The sequence below is a fragment of the Microtus ochrogaster genome, unplaced genomic scaffold (assembly GCF_000317375.1).
Source record: "Microtus ochrogaster isolate Prairie Vole_2 unplaced genomic scaffold, MicOch1.0 UNK68, whole genome shotgun sequence".
NCBI lineage: Eukaryota > Metazoa > Chordata > Mammalia > Rodentia > Cricetidae > Microtus > Microtus ochrogaster.
In genome coordinates, this window is record NW_004949166.1 from 926,034 (window position 1) to 937,483 (window position 11,450).

The 11,450-nt window shown below is 45.1% G+C and overlaps 1 protein-coding gene across 2 annotated transcripts in view; it reads left to right on the forward strand.

Moving 5' to 3' along the window:
• Positions 1–11,450, forward strand: part of Dgcr2 (DiGeorge syndrome critical region gene 2) — a 66,193-nt gene that overhangs the window by 28,365 nt on the left and 26,378 nt on the right. For both annotated transcript variants that reach the window (XM_026777461.1, XM_005369971.2), the window contains exon 2: positions 745–867. In XM_026777461.1, coding sequence (XP_026633262.1) covers positions 745–867 — 123 coding nt within the window. The remainder of the gene's footprint in view (positions 1–744; positions 868–11,450) is intronic.

Genomic DNA, 11,450 nt, shown 5'->3' on the forward strand with positions numbered 1-11,450 from the left:
TGTGCCCAAAGGCTAGCCCAGGCTGCACAGTGACAGTCTGTCCCTGAAGTTTAAAAAAAAAAAAAGACCGGGAGTAAAGCGAAAATCAACAAGAAGGGAAGAATTCAGCACTTGGCTGTAGTGTGCAGGCTTCTAACTTCTATTGAAACCTGTGTTTTGCTGTATTAGTTTATCTTGTCAGAAACCACTGTCAGCGTTACCTTATTCAAACACATCTTCTCATTACTGCTTTTAGCTGTTTGCAGTATGCCAGATAAAGTCAGAAATCTATTAGCCTTGCATCCTCCGAAGTCTGGATTTCCAATTACTTGAGTGACTCCCATTCGTTCACACAGTCATCTCAGTGTGCCTTCTTGTGAGCCCTTATTTTCCTGGATGTGGTTACTGTGGTTACTGTGATGTCACATGACTTACCAAAGCATCACCTTCCTATTCCTAGTCCCATCTTCTTGGAAAAGTATTCCAGTATTCCCTGACTAAAGAGGGTGTTGTCCTTCACTTTGCATTGAGATACCATTTCAGTGTTCCTGGGAGGGAGGTGTGCTGTATGTTCTGATGCAGGACTAACCATTCTCTTCCCTCAACTTCTGGACCATGTGTTCAGATCTCCCGAGGAAGCAGATTGGGGCAGCTGCTCAGCATCTGGACTACTTGTCCCAGGCTACCTTGACGTGGATAGAGTTCTGTCCTAGGTTTCTGCTTCTGTGCCACTTCTTCAACAGCCTCTTGCCCTTTTGTCCACAGAGCTTCGGTGCAACCCTGGGCAGTTTCAGTGTCACAGTGGTGCCATCCAGTGCATACCCCTCCCCTGGCAATGTGATGGCTGGCCAACGTGTGAGGATAAGAGCGATGAAGCCGACTGTCCAGGTGAGTGTGTAGGACCTGTCTCTGCCCTGGCCTCCTGCGGGGAGGGAATGGAACCAGGCAAACTGTGTAGTCCATACACATTGGAAGGGTAGTGTGAGCCAACCCCACACTTAACCTTTTTAAAACAGTAAGTGTTGGCATGGGGCAACTCTAGAACTCATGAGTTTCCAGCACTGGGGACGCGACGTGCAAACAACCCTGGACTCACATGACCTTGGGAGTGAGCCCTTTCTGAAGGGGAGTGTCAGCCTTCTGCCTTCGGTGACTAGGGGTGTAGGTGTATCTATCAAGACTTGGCTAGAATTTGTGTTTATAAGTTACTTACCCTTTTTCATTTGCAGCTCTTGTGGTTTTACAACTTGGGAAAAATGTGGAGCCTCAACGTTTTCTATATTATTAACAAATATCAATACTCATTTAAATAAAGATGATGCTGAAAAGGCTCTGGATCTTCAAAAAAAAAAAAAAAAGACTTGGCTAGTGTGCTGCTAAGTATAAACTGGGAAGCAGCATTACCCTTCCTTCCCTTACCCGAGTATTCTTTAGTAACGTGGCACTTAGGGATTTCTTGTGGCCCTGTAGAAGCTCCTAAAGACTTATGGAGAGGCCATAGTTTGTACATTTTTGTTTATCCGCAGATCTTTCCTTAAGCACCCTGATGAATATAAAGCTCCATGAATAATAGCATTCATTCTATCCACAGGTCTCAACTCGAGGATAGGTGGAAGGGCAGCACCCCATGCACATTCACACTGGCTTCTAACAAAGCCTGTCAACAAAAGGCACATCATGTCATAGAAGTAATATGCTTTCTCAGTGAGAAATTACTCCGCACACTGAGGCGAAGGAAAGCACTCTACCTAAGCACCTGGTCAACTGGTTTAATGTCCAAATAGCAGTCAGCTCCCAACAGAAGGTTGCACTGGCTCATAAGCACCTTAGGCTTATACATTCCATGGACACTGCCAGCCGTAAATCTCTTTTGGGTCATGGCCCCAGGTTATACTTTGAACAGTTAAAACAGAGACAGGGGGCTGCAAGTCTGGTTTAGCTTAAGGCAGATTTACACAGTAAAGATATTACGTATTACCAGCATTATTTAAGTACACCAGTGTTGCTCTTTTTCAAATAATTGTTACCCAGGGTCACCGTGCCTATCTGGCAGAGTTGTTTTCCTGTAACAGCACAGGGAGCTTTATGGCAGACCTGGACTTAGTGATGGTCATGACCCTGTTGTGGAAATCTTTCTTGTGTAAGCACTCGGATCCCAATGAGAGTGGAAAAGAAGAGATGTCACTGGTGGAAGAAAGCCAGGTTAGGTCCTGAAAGGCTTTTAATATCTGGTCCAATTTGTGTCCTCAGTTTGTGCTCTTTTTTTTTTTTCTGGATAAGGTATTACTTTTTTTTTAAATTTATTTATTTATTAAAGATTTCTGTCTCTTCCCCGCCACCGCCTCCCATTTCCCTCCCCCTCCCCCAATTAAGTCCCCCCCTCCTCAGCCTGAAAAGCAATCAGGGTTCCTTGTCCTGTGGGAAGTCCAAGGAACCCACACCTCCATCCAGGTCTAGCAAGTTGAGCATCCAAACTGCCTAGGCTCCCACAAAGCCAGTACGTGCAGTAGGATCAGAAACCCATTGCCATTGTTCTTGAGTTCTCAGTAGTCCTCATTGTCCGCTATGTTCAGAGAGTCCAGTTTTATCCCAGGCTTTTCCAGACCCAGGCCAGCTGGCCTTGGTGAGTTCAGTAGAACATCCCCATTGTCTCAGTGTGTGGGTGCACCCCTCGAGGTTTCTAGCCATAAACAAAGGACATTGAGCCTATAATTAGTGGTCCTGGAGAAGCTAAATAAGGAGAACCCAAAGAAAAACATATAGGCATCCTCCTGAATAGTAACCTTCATCAGGCGATGAAAGGAGACAGAGACAGAGACTCACATTGGAGCACCAGACAGAAATCTCAAGGTCCAAATCAGGAGCAGGAGAGGGAGCATGAGCAAGGAACTCAGTTTGTGCTCTTAAACCACAAGTTGGGGCAAACAAGCAAGCAGCCTTATACAGCGGTATAGGTGACAGTCAGCTGTTTAAGGGCAGCAGCCTATTATGTTAGCTATACCTCCAGGTCATTCTGTCCCAAGTAACAAGGGAAGTCTTGGCAGACAGGCTACAAGCAGGTTTTTTAAATAAATCACTAAATGAATCACTATCTAATAATTGGCCTTTTCTAGTTTAACTCTATACTGCCTCCTCCCCATAAAGCTGTCCAGTAGAGATATGTCTTTAGTATGGGAATCGGCCTAATGGCTGGTCAACTGTGGTGAGTAAACATTTACATCCTAGCACCCTAACTTTACCTTGTCTCTAACAGGCCTGGTTAGCACACTACTTTTCTTGGGGTATTTTGGAGACAGTGCTCCTTTAGATCAATTTCATGGTGTCTCTTGAGCAGTTATAGTAGTAAGTCCCTTAGAACAGCAGTTCTATAATTTTATCAGTCATCACTCATCCTCCAACTCAAGAATCACAGCCTTGCCTTTAATACCAGCACTCAGGAAGAAGCAGAGGCAGGTAGATATCTGTGAGTTCGAATCCAGCCTGATCTACAGAGCCAATTACAGGACAGCTAGGGCTACACAGAAAAACCCTGAAAAAAAAAAACACCCAAAAAATCCCTTTTAATCCCAGTACCTAATAGGCAGAAGCAGGCAGATCTCTAAGTCTGAGGCCAGCCTGGTCTACATAGTTCCAGGTCAGCCATGGCTACATAGTGGCCTGGCACAGAGGAGACCTGCCTTTTAAAAAAAAAGGGGGGGGGGCGGGAAAGGAAAAGAGGGAGAGAAAAGAAAGAACTCATAACCTGATACTGGCCTGGCATTGAGACCCCTTACTATATGGTTTAATTCTTCCTTGCCAAGCTTTTTTTGTTTTTCTTTTATTTTAAAGATTTATTTATTATATATACAGTGTACTTCTTGCATATGTGCCTGCAGGCCAGAAGAGGTCACCAGATCTCGTTACAGACGGTTGTGAGTCACCATGTAGTTGCTGGGAATTGAAGTCAGGACCTTTGGAAGAGCAGCCAGTGCTCCCAACCTTTGAGCCATCTCTCTAGCCTTTTTTATTTATACCATTTTGTTTATTTGGTTTGGTTTGGTTTTGGCTTTTCCAAACAAGGTTTCTCTGTGTAACAGCCCTAACTGTCCTGGAACTCCCTCTATAGATCAGGCTGGCCTCGAACTCACAGAGATACATTAACCTCTGCCACCCGAGTGCTGGGATTAAAAGTGCACCACCACCGCCCAACTCCCTTGCCAAACTTTTATGTCACTGTTGTTCATATCAGGTGATGTATGTACTTCCTGTGTCCACCTTGTTAACTTCTCACTGCATGGATCCTGTGTTTCTTGGTGTTTTCTTGGGGATTCTTTTGTTCTGTTCTTGCCTGGATCAATGTGCCTTCTTTAAGACTTGTCTCAAATGCCAGCTGCCATCATGAAAAGATACCTCTGTCCCTCTGATTGAAGCACCTGATCTCTTAGTGTCCAGAACTGTTAGTTAATGCTCACTGTTGAGGGGTGTGATGGCTCTTCTTTGTAGTCAGCTTTTCCATATCTGGAATGAGCTACAGTCCAGAAATGGAGGACACACTTGTGACCCGGATCTTGAGGCAGGAAGACAACAAGCCTTTGATCTGGATCATGGGGTGGAAGGAACAGCTTTAATCTGGGCCACGCCTGATGGAAACCTGTATAAGGACAGTGGAAGAGGGAAGGATTTTTCCTTCTTCGCCTGCTTGCCCTTGCCTTGCCAGCACATCCAGAAGGCCACTGAGACACCCAGACTTGTAGGACTGAGCAGCTACTGGATTCTTGGACTTTGCACTCACAGCCAGCCGTTGTTGGACTGCAGCCTGTCAGTCATTCCAATACATTCCCTTATCTGTAGAGAGAGAGGGAGAGATTCAGACCATAAGTTCTGTGACTCTAGAGAACCCTAACCAGATACCAGGGGCCTGTTCTTCATTTCTTTTTTTTTTTTTTTTAATTTGTTTATTATGTATACAGTGTCCTGCCTGTCTGTATGCCTGCAGGCCAGAAGAGGGCACCAGATCTCATTACAGATGGCTGTGAGCCACCATGTGGTTGCTGGGAATTGAATTCAGGACCTCTGGAAAAGCAGCCAGTGCTCTTAACCGCAGAGCCATCTCTCTAGTCCCCTTCATCTTTTCTTCCAGAGCATAAGCCTCAGAGTGGGAAGCCTCTCCTCTCCCTGTATGGACCCTAGCCTGAGGTAGAAAAGGTACAGCCTGGGCTGTCAGTAAGGTGTCCAACAGGAAGTGATGTTTAAGCTCTGCACAGTTCTTTGATGGGGTTCCAAAGTAAGGTGTATAATGGGCACAGTTCTGTGCATCTGTGGTCTCAGCTACTCAGGAGGCTGAGGCTGGAGAATTGCTTGAGTCCAGGAGTTGAGACAAGACTTGGCAGCAGAACAGCATGTCATCTCTGACAAACAGATGGGCTGATGAGCCATGCAGCACATAGAACAGAAGGCCTTCATCATCATCCTAAGCCTCCCTTCTGCCATTGCTTCACACGTGTCTGCTAGAGGCATTTGCTCCAGAGATTTGAATGATGGCAACCTGGTCATGGCCCTCTAGGGCCATCCTATATTTCTGACTTATTTCTTGAGTCATAGCTGAGAGAGAGTGGACTTCCCAGCACTTGGCATCAGATGTTAGTGAGGACCATGAAGCCACAAGGGGAAGCCTCCCCAAGGCCATAGAGAAAAGGAAGCCCCTAGAGTAGCCTTTTGGAAAACTTTGTGAAAAAGCAGATGATTCTTGGTTTCCTTCAAATGAAACAAAGCTATTTGCTGCTCTGAACGTGTCTTTTGCCTTTACTTTTAAAGTTGTGCCATTTCACAGATGCTGCCATGGACTGTGCAAGTAGGTCTGGTTCGCTTTCAGACCACGTGGCCTAGCACAGAAGAGGCCTTAGCACAGCTTGCATGGTTGAAAAGCCTGTGGGTTGCTGTGCTCTTCAGAAGTCCAGTGCAGGGGAGACTGTTCCAGGCTCTTCGAGTCCCATGTGACAAGTAGGAATGGTGTGTGTGCAGAGACACTGGCGTCTGGAGGTTGAGAACCGAGCCTCAGCAGACCTGCCTAACCTCTCCTTGTCTCTGTCTCTACTTGTGGTGGGCTGCCAGTCACAGTCTGCATGGGAACAGATTGAGTCTTAGTTCTAAGAAGTTAAGTTATAAAAACACACTGGAGTAATATGATACCTGATCTTCTTTAATAGCTACTGAAATTTTGTTGCCCCCTTTCTAGCTTTTTTGTTTTTTAACTTTAAAAATAACTGACCGTGGTGGCTCATGCCTATAATCCTAACACTCTAGAGTCTGAAGGAAGCAAGATTCCCCCAAGTTTGAGGCCAGCCTAGGCAACATGGAAGCTCGGAGAGCATTTCACAGGAGGGAGCCGAGATTTAGTGGGTAATGAGTACCTGTGCTCCGAAAGCTGTGCCTTCTACAGAGCATGTGATGATCCAGAGGAAAGCCCGGCCATTCTCAGGGAGGCCACTTTGGCATATGGACTTGAAGTTTTCTAGAATTGTCCACACTAGACTATTTCATTGCCCCCACACTCCAAAGGTATGTCTGAAAAGATCACAAATATGGAAAGTTATGGAAACAATGAAAATGATGCCAGTCCTTTCAGCAACAGAAAAGTAATGGTTTTAGTTCTGCCTTGTTACTGTTTTGTTTTTGTTTTGAGACAGATTCTCACCATTTAGCTCAAGCTGGCCTAGAACTCATTGCAGTCTGGTCTACTCTGCTTCCCAAGTGCTGGTGTCATGGATAGATATATGCCACAACTTGAGCAGGTGTTGAAAAGCAGAAATGGGTGGCATACTTGGTGCACTGTGTGTCCTTTCTGGGCTCTTCTTGTGTTTTAGAAACTGGCAGGCTGGAGTCCTAGTCCTCAGAATGCCCTGCCACAGCCTTCAATGTGGCCTTTGGCTCTAGCAGGTGCTGACGAGGGCCAGGAAGGCAGAAGTCAGGAGTAGCTGTGAAGGTGACACAGAAGGTAGAGGTGTCCATTTGACTCCTGCTCTCTGTAGCTTTGCTTCTAACTTTGGGATGCTGATTCTCTGTAGTAACCAACAGAAGGTTTTGTGGGAATGTACCATCAATTATAAGATGTGAGGAGGGGTTTTCTTAGAGCATTCTGAAGAAGGTACAAAGAGCAGTACCTACAAAAAGCAAATTTACTTCAGAGTGGGTTTAGGGAGACCAACAAATGGCCTTCATGACAGAATCTACTAGATATAAACAGATCCAAGACACATGATACATGGCATAGGCAGAATTATATAACACAAGGCTGTAATAGTTGGGAAGGAATGAAAGTGGATCCTTAACTCATAATGACACACAGAAAATGAAGGTTTAAGTTAAAGAAAAAAATGACAGTTTGAGTGAATATCAATTTTGATAAGGTTGTTAAAAATTTTCTTTAAAACAGCTGGCTTTAGCCAGATGGTGGTGGCTCAAGCCTTTAATCCCAGCACTCAGGAGGAAGAGGTAGTAGGATCTCTGCGGTTGAGGCCAGCCTGGTCCACAGAGCAAGTTCCAGAACAGCAGGACTACACAGAGAAACCCTGCCTCAAAAAAGCAAAACAGAAGCCAGGCGGTGGTGGCAAACGCCTTTAATCCCAGCACTCGGGAGGCAGAGGCAGGCGGATTTCTGTGAGTTCGAGGCCAGCCTGGTCTACAAGAGCTTGTTCCAGGACAGGAACCAAAAAGCTACAGAGAAACCCTGTCTCAAAATCAAAAAAAAAAAAAACAAACAAAAAAACAAAAACAGCTGGTTTTGCTTGATTAAAAAAATCTTCCCTTTATTAAAAGACACTAGTAAAAAGTGAAAAAGATCAGCTGTAACATGGAGAAATGGAAGCCAGGGAGATGGCTCGGTTGGTAAAGTGCTGTGGTACAGCTTTGAGAACCTGAATTTGATCTCCAGCACCCACATGAAAAGCTGTGCATCAAGGGCTGCACTTGTAATCCCAGCACTTGTAGGGATCAAAGGTAGGCAGATCCCTAGGTCTCATTGGCCAGCTTTGCCAGATCAGCAAGCTCCTGGTCCCAGTAAAAGACAATGCCCAAAAGACCACAGTGGGTGGTTCCTCAGGCATAGCTATTTCTTAGAAAAGTTACTAGTAACTGATTAAATATAGAGCTATGTAAGTTCATTAGTACTCTAAAGACTGTGGAAGAGAAATTCTTTTAACTTTTTTTTTTAATTTTTTTATTTTTTTGGTTTTCCAAGGCAGGTTTCACTGTAGCTTTTGAGCCTGTCCTGGAGCAGGCTGACCTCAAACCCACAGAGATCCGCCTTTGCCTCCCGAGTGCTGGGATTAAAGGCATGCACCACAACTGCCTGGCTTTCTTTTAGCAGTTTTATACTAATATCTTAGGAAACAACCAGAATGTATGTGATTATGTGATAAACTGTTTTGTGCCAGTGACAGAATGGATGATGTTGGTATAAATATCAGTATTTATGTCTGTAGGTAAAAGCAGGTTTGCTATGGGATAGTCCTTCTGTACTCTGTATGTATTGCTCTCATTGGTTAGTAATAAAGCTGATTTGGCCTGTAGAAAGGCAGAATAAGGGTAGGTGGGAAAGCCAAACTGAAAATATAGGGAGGAAAAAGAACAGAGAGATTAACAGCCACTGGGGAAGCAAGATGCTAGAGGACAGGTAAAGCCACAAAGCCATGTGGCAAAATGCAGATTAATAGATGTGAGAGCTAGTTAGTAATAAGCCTAAGCTATAGGCTGAACATTTTGCAATTAATATTAAGCTTCTGTGTGATTATTTGGGACCTGGTGGTCAGGACAAAAGAAAAGGTCAGTCTCTGCTTTCACAGTTTGGCAGAGATACGCAAGCAGCATAGTGTAGTTATAGATGGTTCTGTGATTGAACATATGAAGAAAGCTGAATAAAGCACAGCATTGGTACACAAAAATCATGGCGGCTCAGTGGCAGATTGCTTCTGCAGAAGCTCTTGGTTCCTCCCCGGTGGAAAAACAAGGACAGAAACTGGAAGGCTCAGGCAGTGTGAGTTGAGCCCTGCAGGTAAGGTTTCTGTCATTACTGCATTTCATTGTGATGCTTGTAGCTTCCACTCTTCAGAAAGCTGGGGTGGTTTTTGTTGTTGTTTGCGGAGACAAAGTCCTGTTACATTGCCCAGACTGGTTTCAAACTCATAGGCTCTTGAGATCCTACTGTCTGAGCTCCAAGTGTTGGAATTCTAGGCACATAGAAGCAGAGTGAGAACTGACTTAGCCTAACCAGACTAGCTGAAGCATGGGTCTGCTGGAAAGACAGCAAGTAGAAATACATTTTCACCTGTGCAAGCCCTGAAAGTTAAGAGGTAACAGATTCTGGAGGGGAAAGAAATGGGATTGGTGAGATTCTCAGCATCACTCTCTTCCTTCTCCTGTCTGCACAGTTGACTCCTCCCACCAAAAGATGATAGATAGGCTTGTCTCTATTCCTGTGCTGCCCAGTGGTAGCAGTGAGTCCCTATGGCTTAGGCACCTGAAAGAAAGGACTGTTTGGAATGAAGACGCGAGGAGGGAAGTATAAAATAAGCACCATGTAACAGTGACAGTGCAAACCCAGGATGAAAAGCATCCTTGGCAGTTCCTGTGACATGACAACACGCTGAGCTCCATCTGCTCTGTTTACTTGTTGAAGAGCGGTTGTATTGTCTTTGTTAGCACCAGAGCCACTGGGCACCACAGGGAAGTCAGAGAGGCTGGAAATAGAATTGAGGAAGATTATCTCAGGTGACAGTAGGGCCCTCCCCCTCCCCTCCTGCTGGCTGGATGCTTTCTGCCAGCCCTGTATTCCAGAAAGAAATCAGAAGGGTCTTTTCTGGGGATACACAGGTGTGTCCCACAATTAGAGGAATAGCCACAGGAGAAGGCTCCCAGCATGGAACTCATTCAGGTGCTCAGTTTATGGCTTATCTAGACCGTCTTCCCCTTAACCATGAAAAACAGTTGGTGTTTCCCAACTCTATGGATGTTCAACAGACTTGACACAGCTTTCTGATTCAGGAGAGTTAATAGGATGACCTGAGGTAACTACAGTGTGTGACGCAGTGTTAAATTCAGGACTGAGGCCAGCATGCTGTCTACACTGCTTACTGACTGTGGTCCTTTGGACACATCGCATCTGTGAAATGGGAATAAAGTTCTGCTCTCTACTAGAATTGTTGGCAAGGTTAGATAACAGGATACATAGGACATATGGGTGCTTAGAAAGACAGCATACAGCAGTCCCTCAGCGGAGATTACCAGTTACTGTTGTCTTATTAATTGAAGGAGTAAAAGAGAACTTTAAAAAATATGTTTTAACTTAACAAAATGGCAGTCTAGGAAATTCCAAGTCCTCGCTCTGCCATAGAAACATTCCAAGGACTAGAGCTTGGATAAAAGGACTCTGTAGCAGCTCTGGGAAACTCAGAAGCCGGCCACCACACCTGGCTCAGAGACTTTTTTTTAAAGGCAATGTTTATTTTTACTCTTTGGCAGTCTCATCCATGTGTATAATAAAGCTTAGTCCTCACCCACTGCCGTCTTACTACTCTCTTCCCAGGCCTCCCCTTCCTGTTTCCATGTTGTTTTTATATAAGAAACAATATCTTAAATGTGTTCAAGGAACTAAAAGAAAATACAGGCAAAGACCTAAAACAAACAACAAGGTAGGGGTTGAGGCTATTGCCCAGTGGGAGAATGCTTTCCTAGCATGGGCCTCTGTCTCCTGTGGAGCTGGCAAAAAAAAAAAAAAAAAAATCCCAGACCAGTGTGACTGCACACACCTGTAATCTCAGTATTTAAGGGGGACGAGATGGCCCATACTTACTGAGTGAGACTCTCAAAACAGTGAAAATGTTTTCTCCCCCAGCATGATGGCAGGTGACACTCAGGCACAGTCCTGTGATCTCCAGGGATAATCTGTGACAAGCTGACGTCAACACTGGAAGAGTCATAGATAGGCACTATCCAAACACTGAAGAAGACTGCATATTGTCTGCCTGCAGAGCAGAATTGTGTGTGATGGCAATCCAAGAGCCAACCAAGTATCATGGGGCCAACAGCTGAAAACTGGTGGTAACCAGAATATACACAGGAGCTTTCATAGACTCCTAGCAAGCACACAGAACACTGGCAAGAGCTGCTCAGGGATGTGGCCAGCATTCATACTCAGAGCCCAAAGAAGTCAGAGATTGAGCCACCCTCTTGACTTCACCATCATGGAAAGGAAGACTGGAGGGGAAGATCAGTTGCAGAAGAGTAGAGGAGAAGCCTGGGAAGGAAGGCAAGAAATATTAAGAGGGAATTCACAGTCGGGCTAGTTAGTTTTTTTTTTGTTTGTTTGTTTGTTTGTTTTTTGGTTTTTCGAGACAGGGTTTCTCTGTGGCTTTGGAGCCTGTCCTGGAACTCGCTCTGTAGACCAGGCTGGTCTCGAACTCACAGAGATCTGCCTGCCTCTGCCTCCCGAGTGCTGG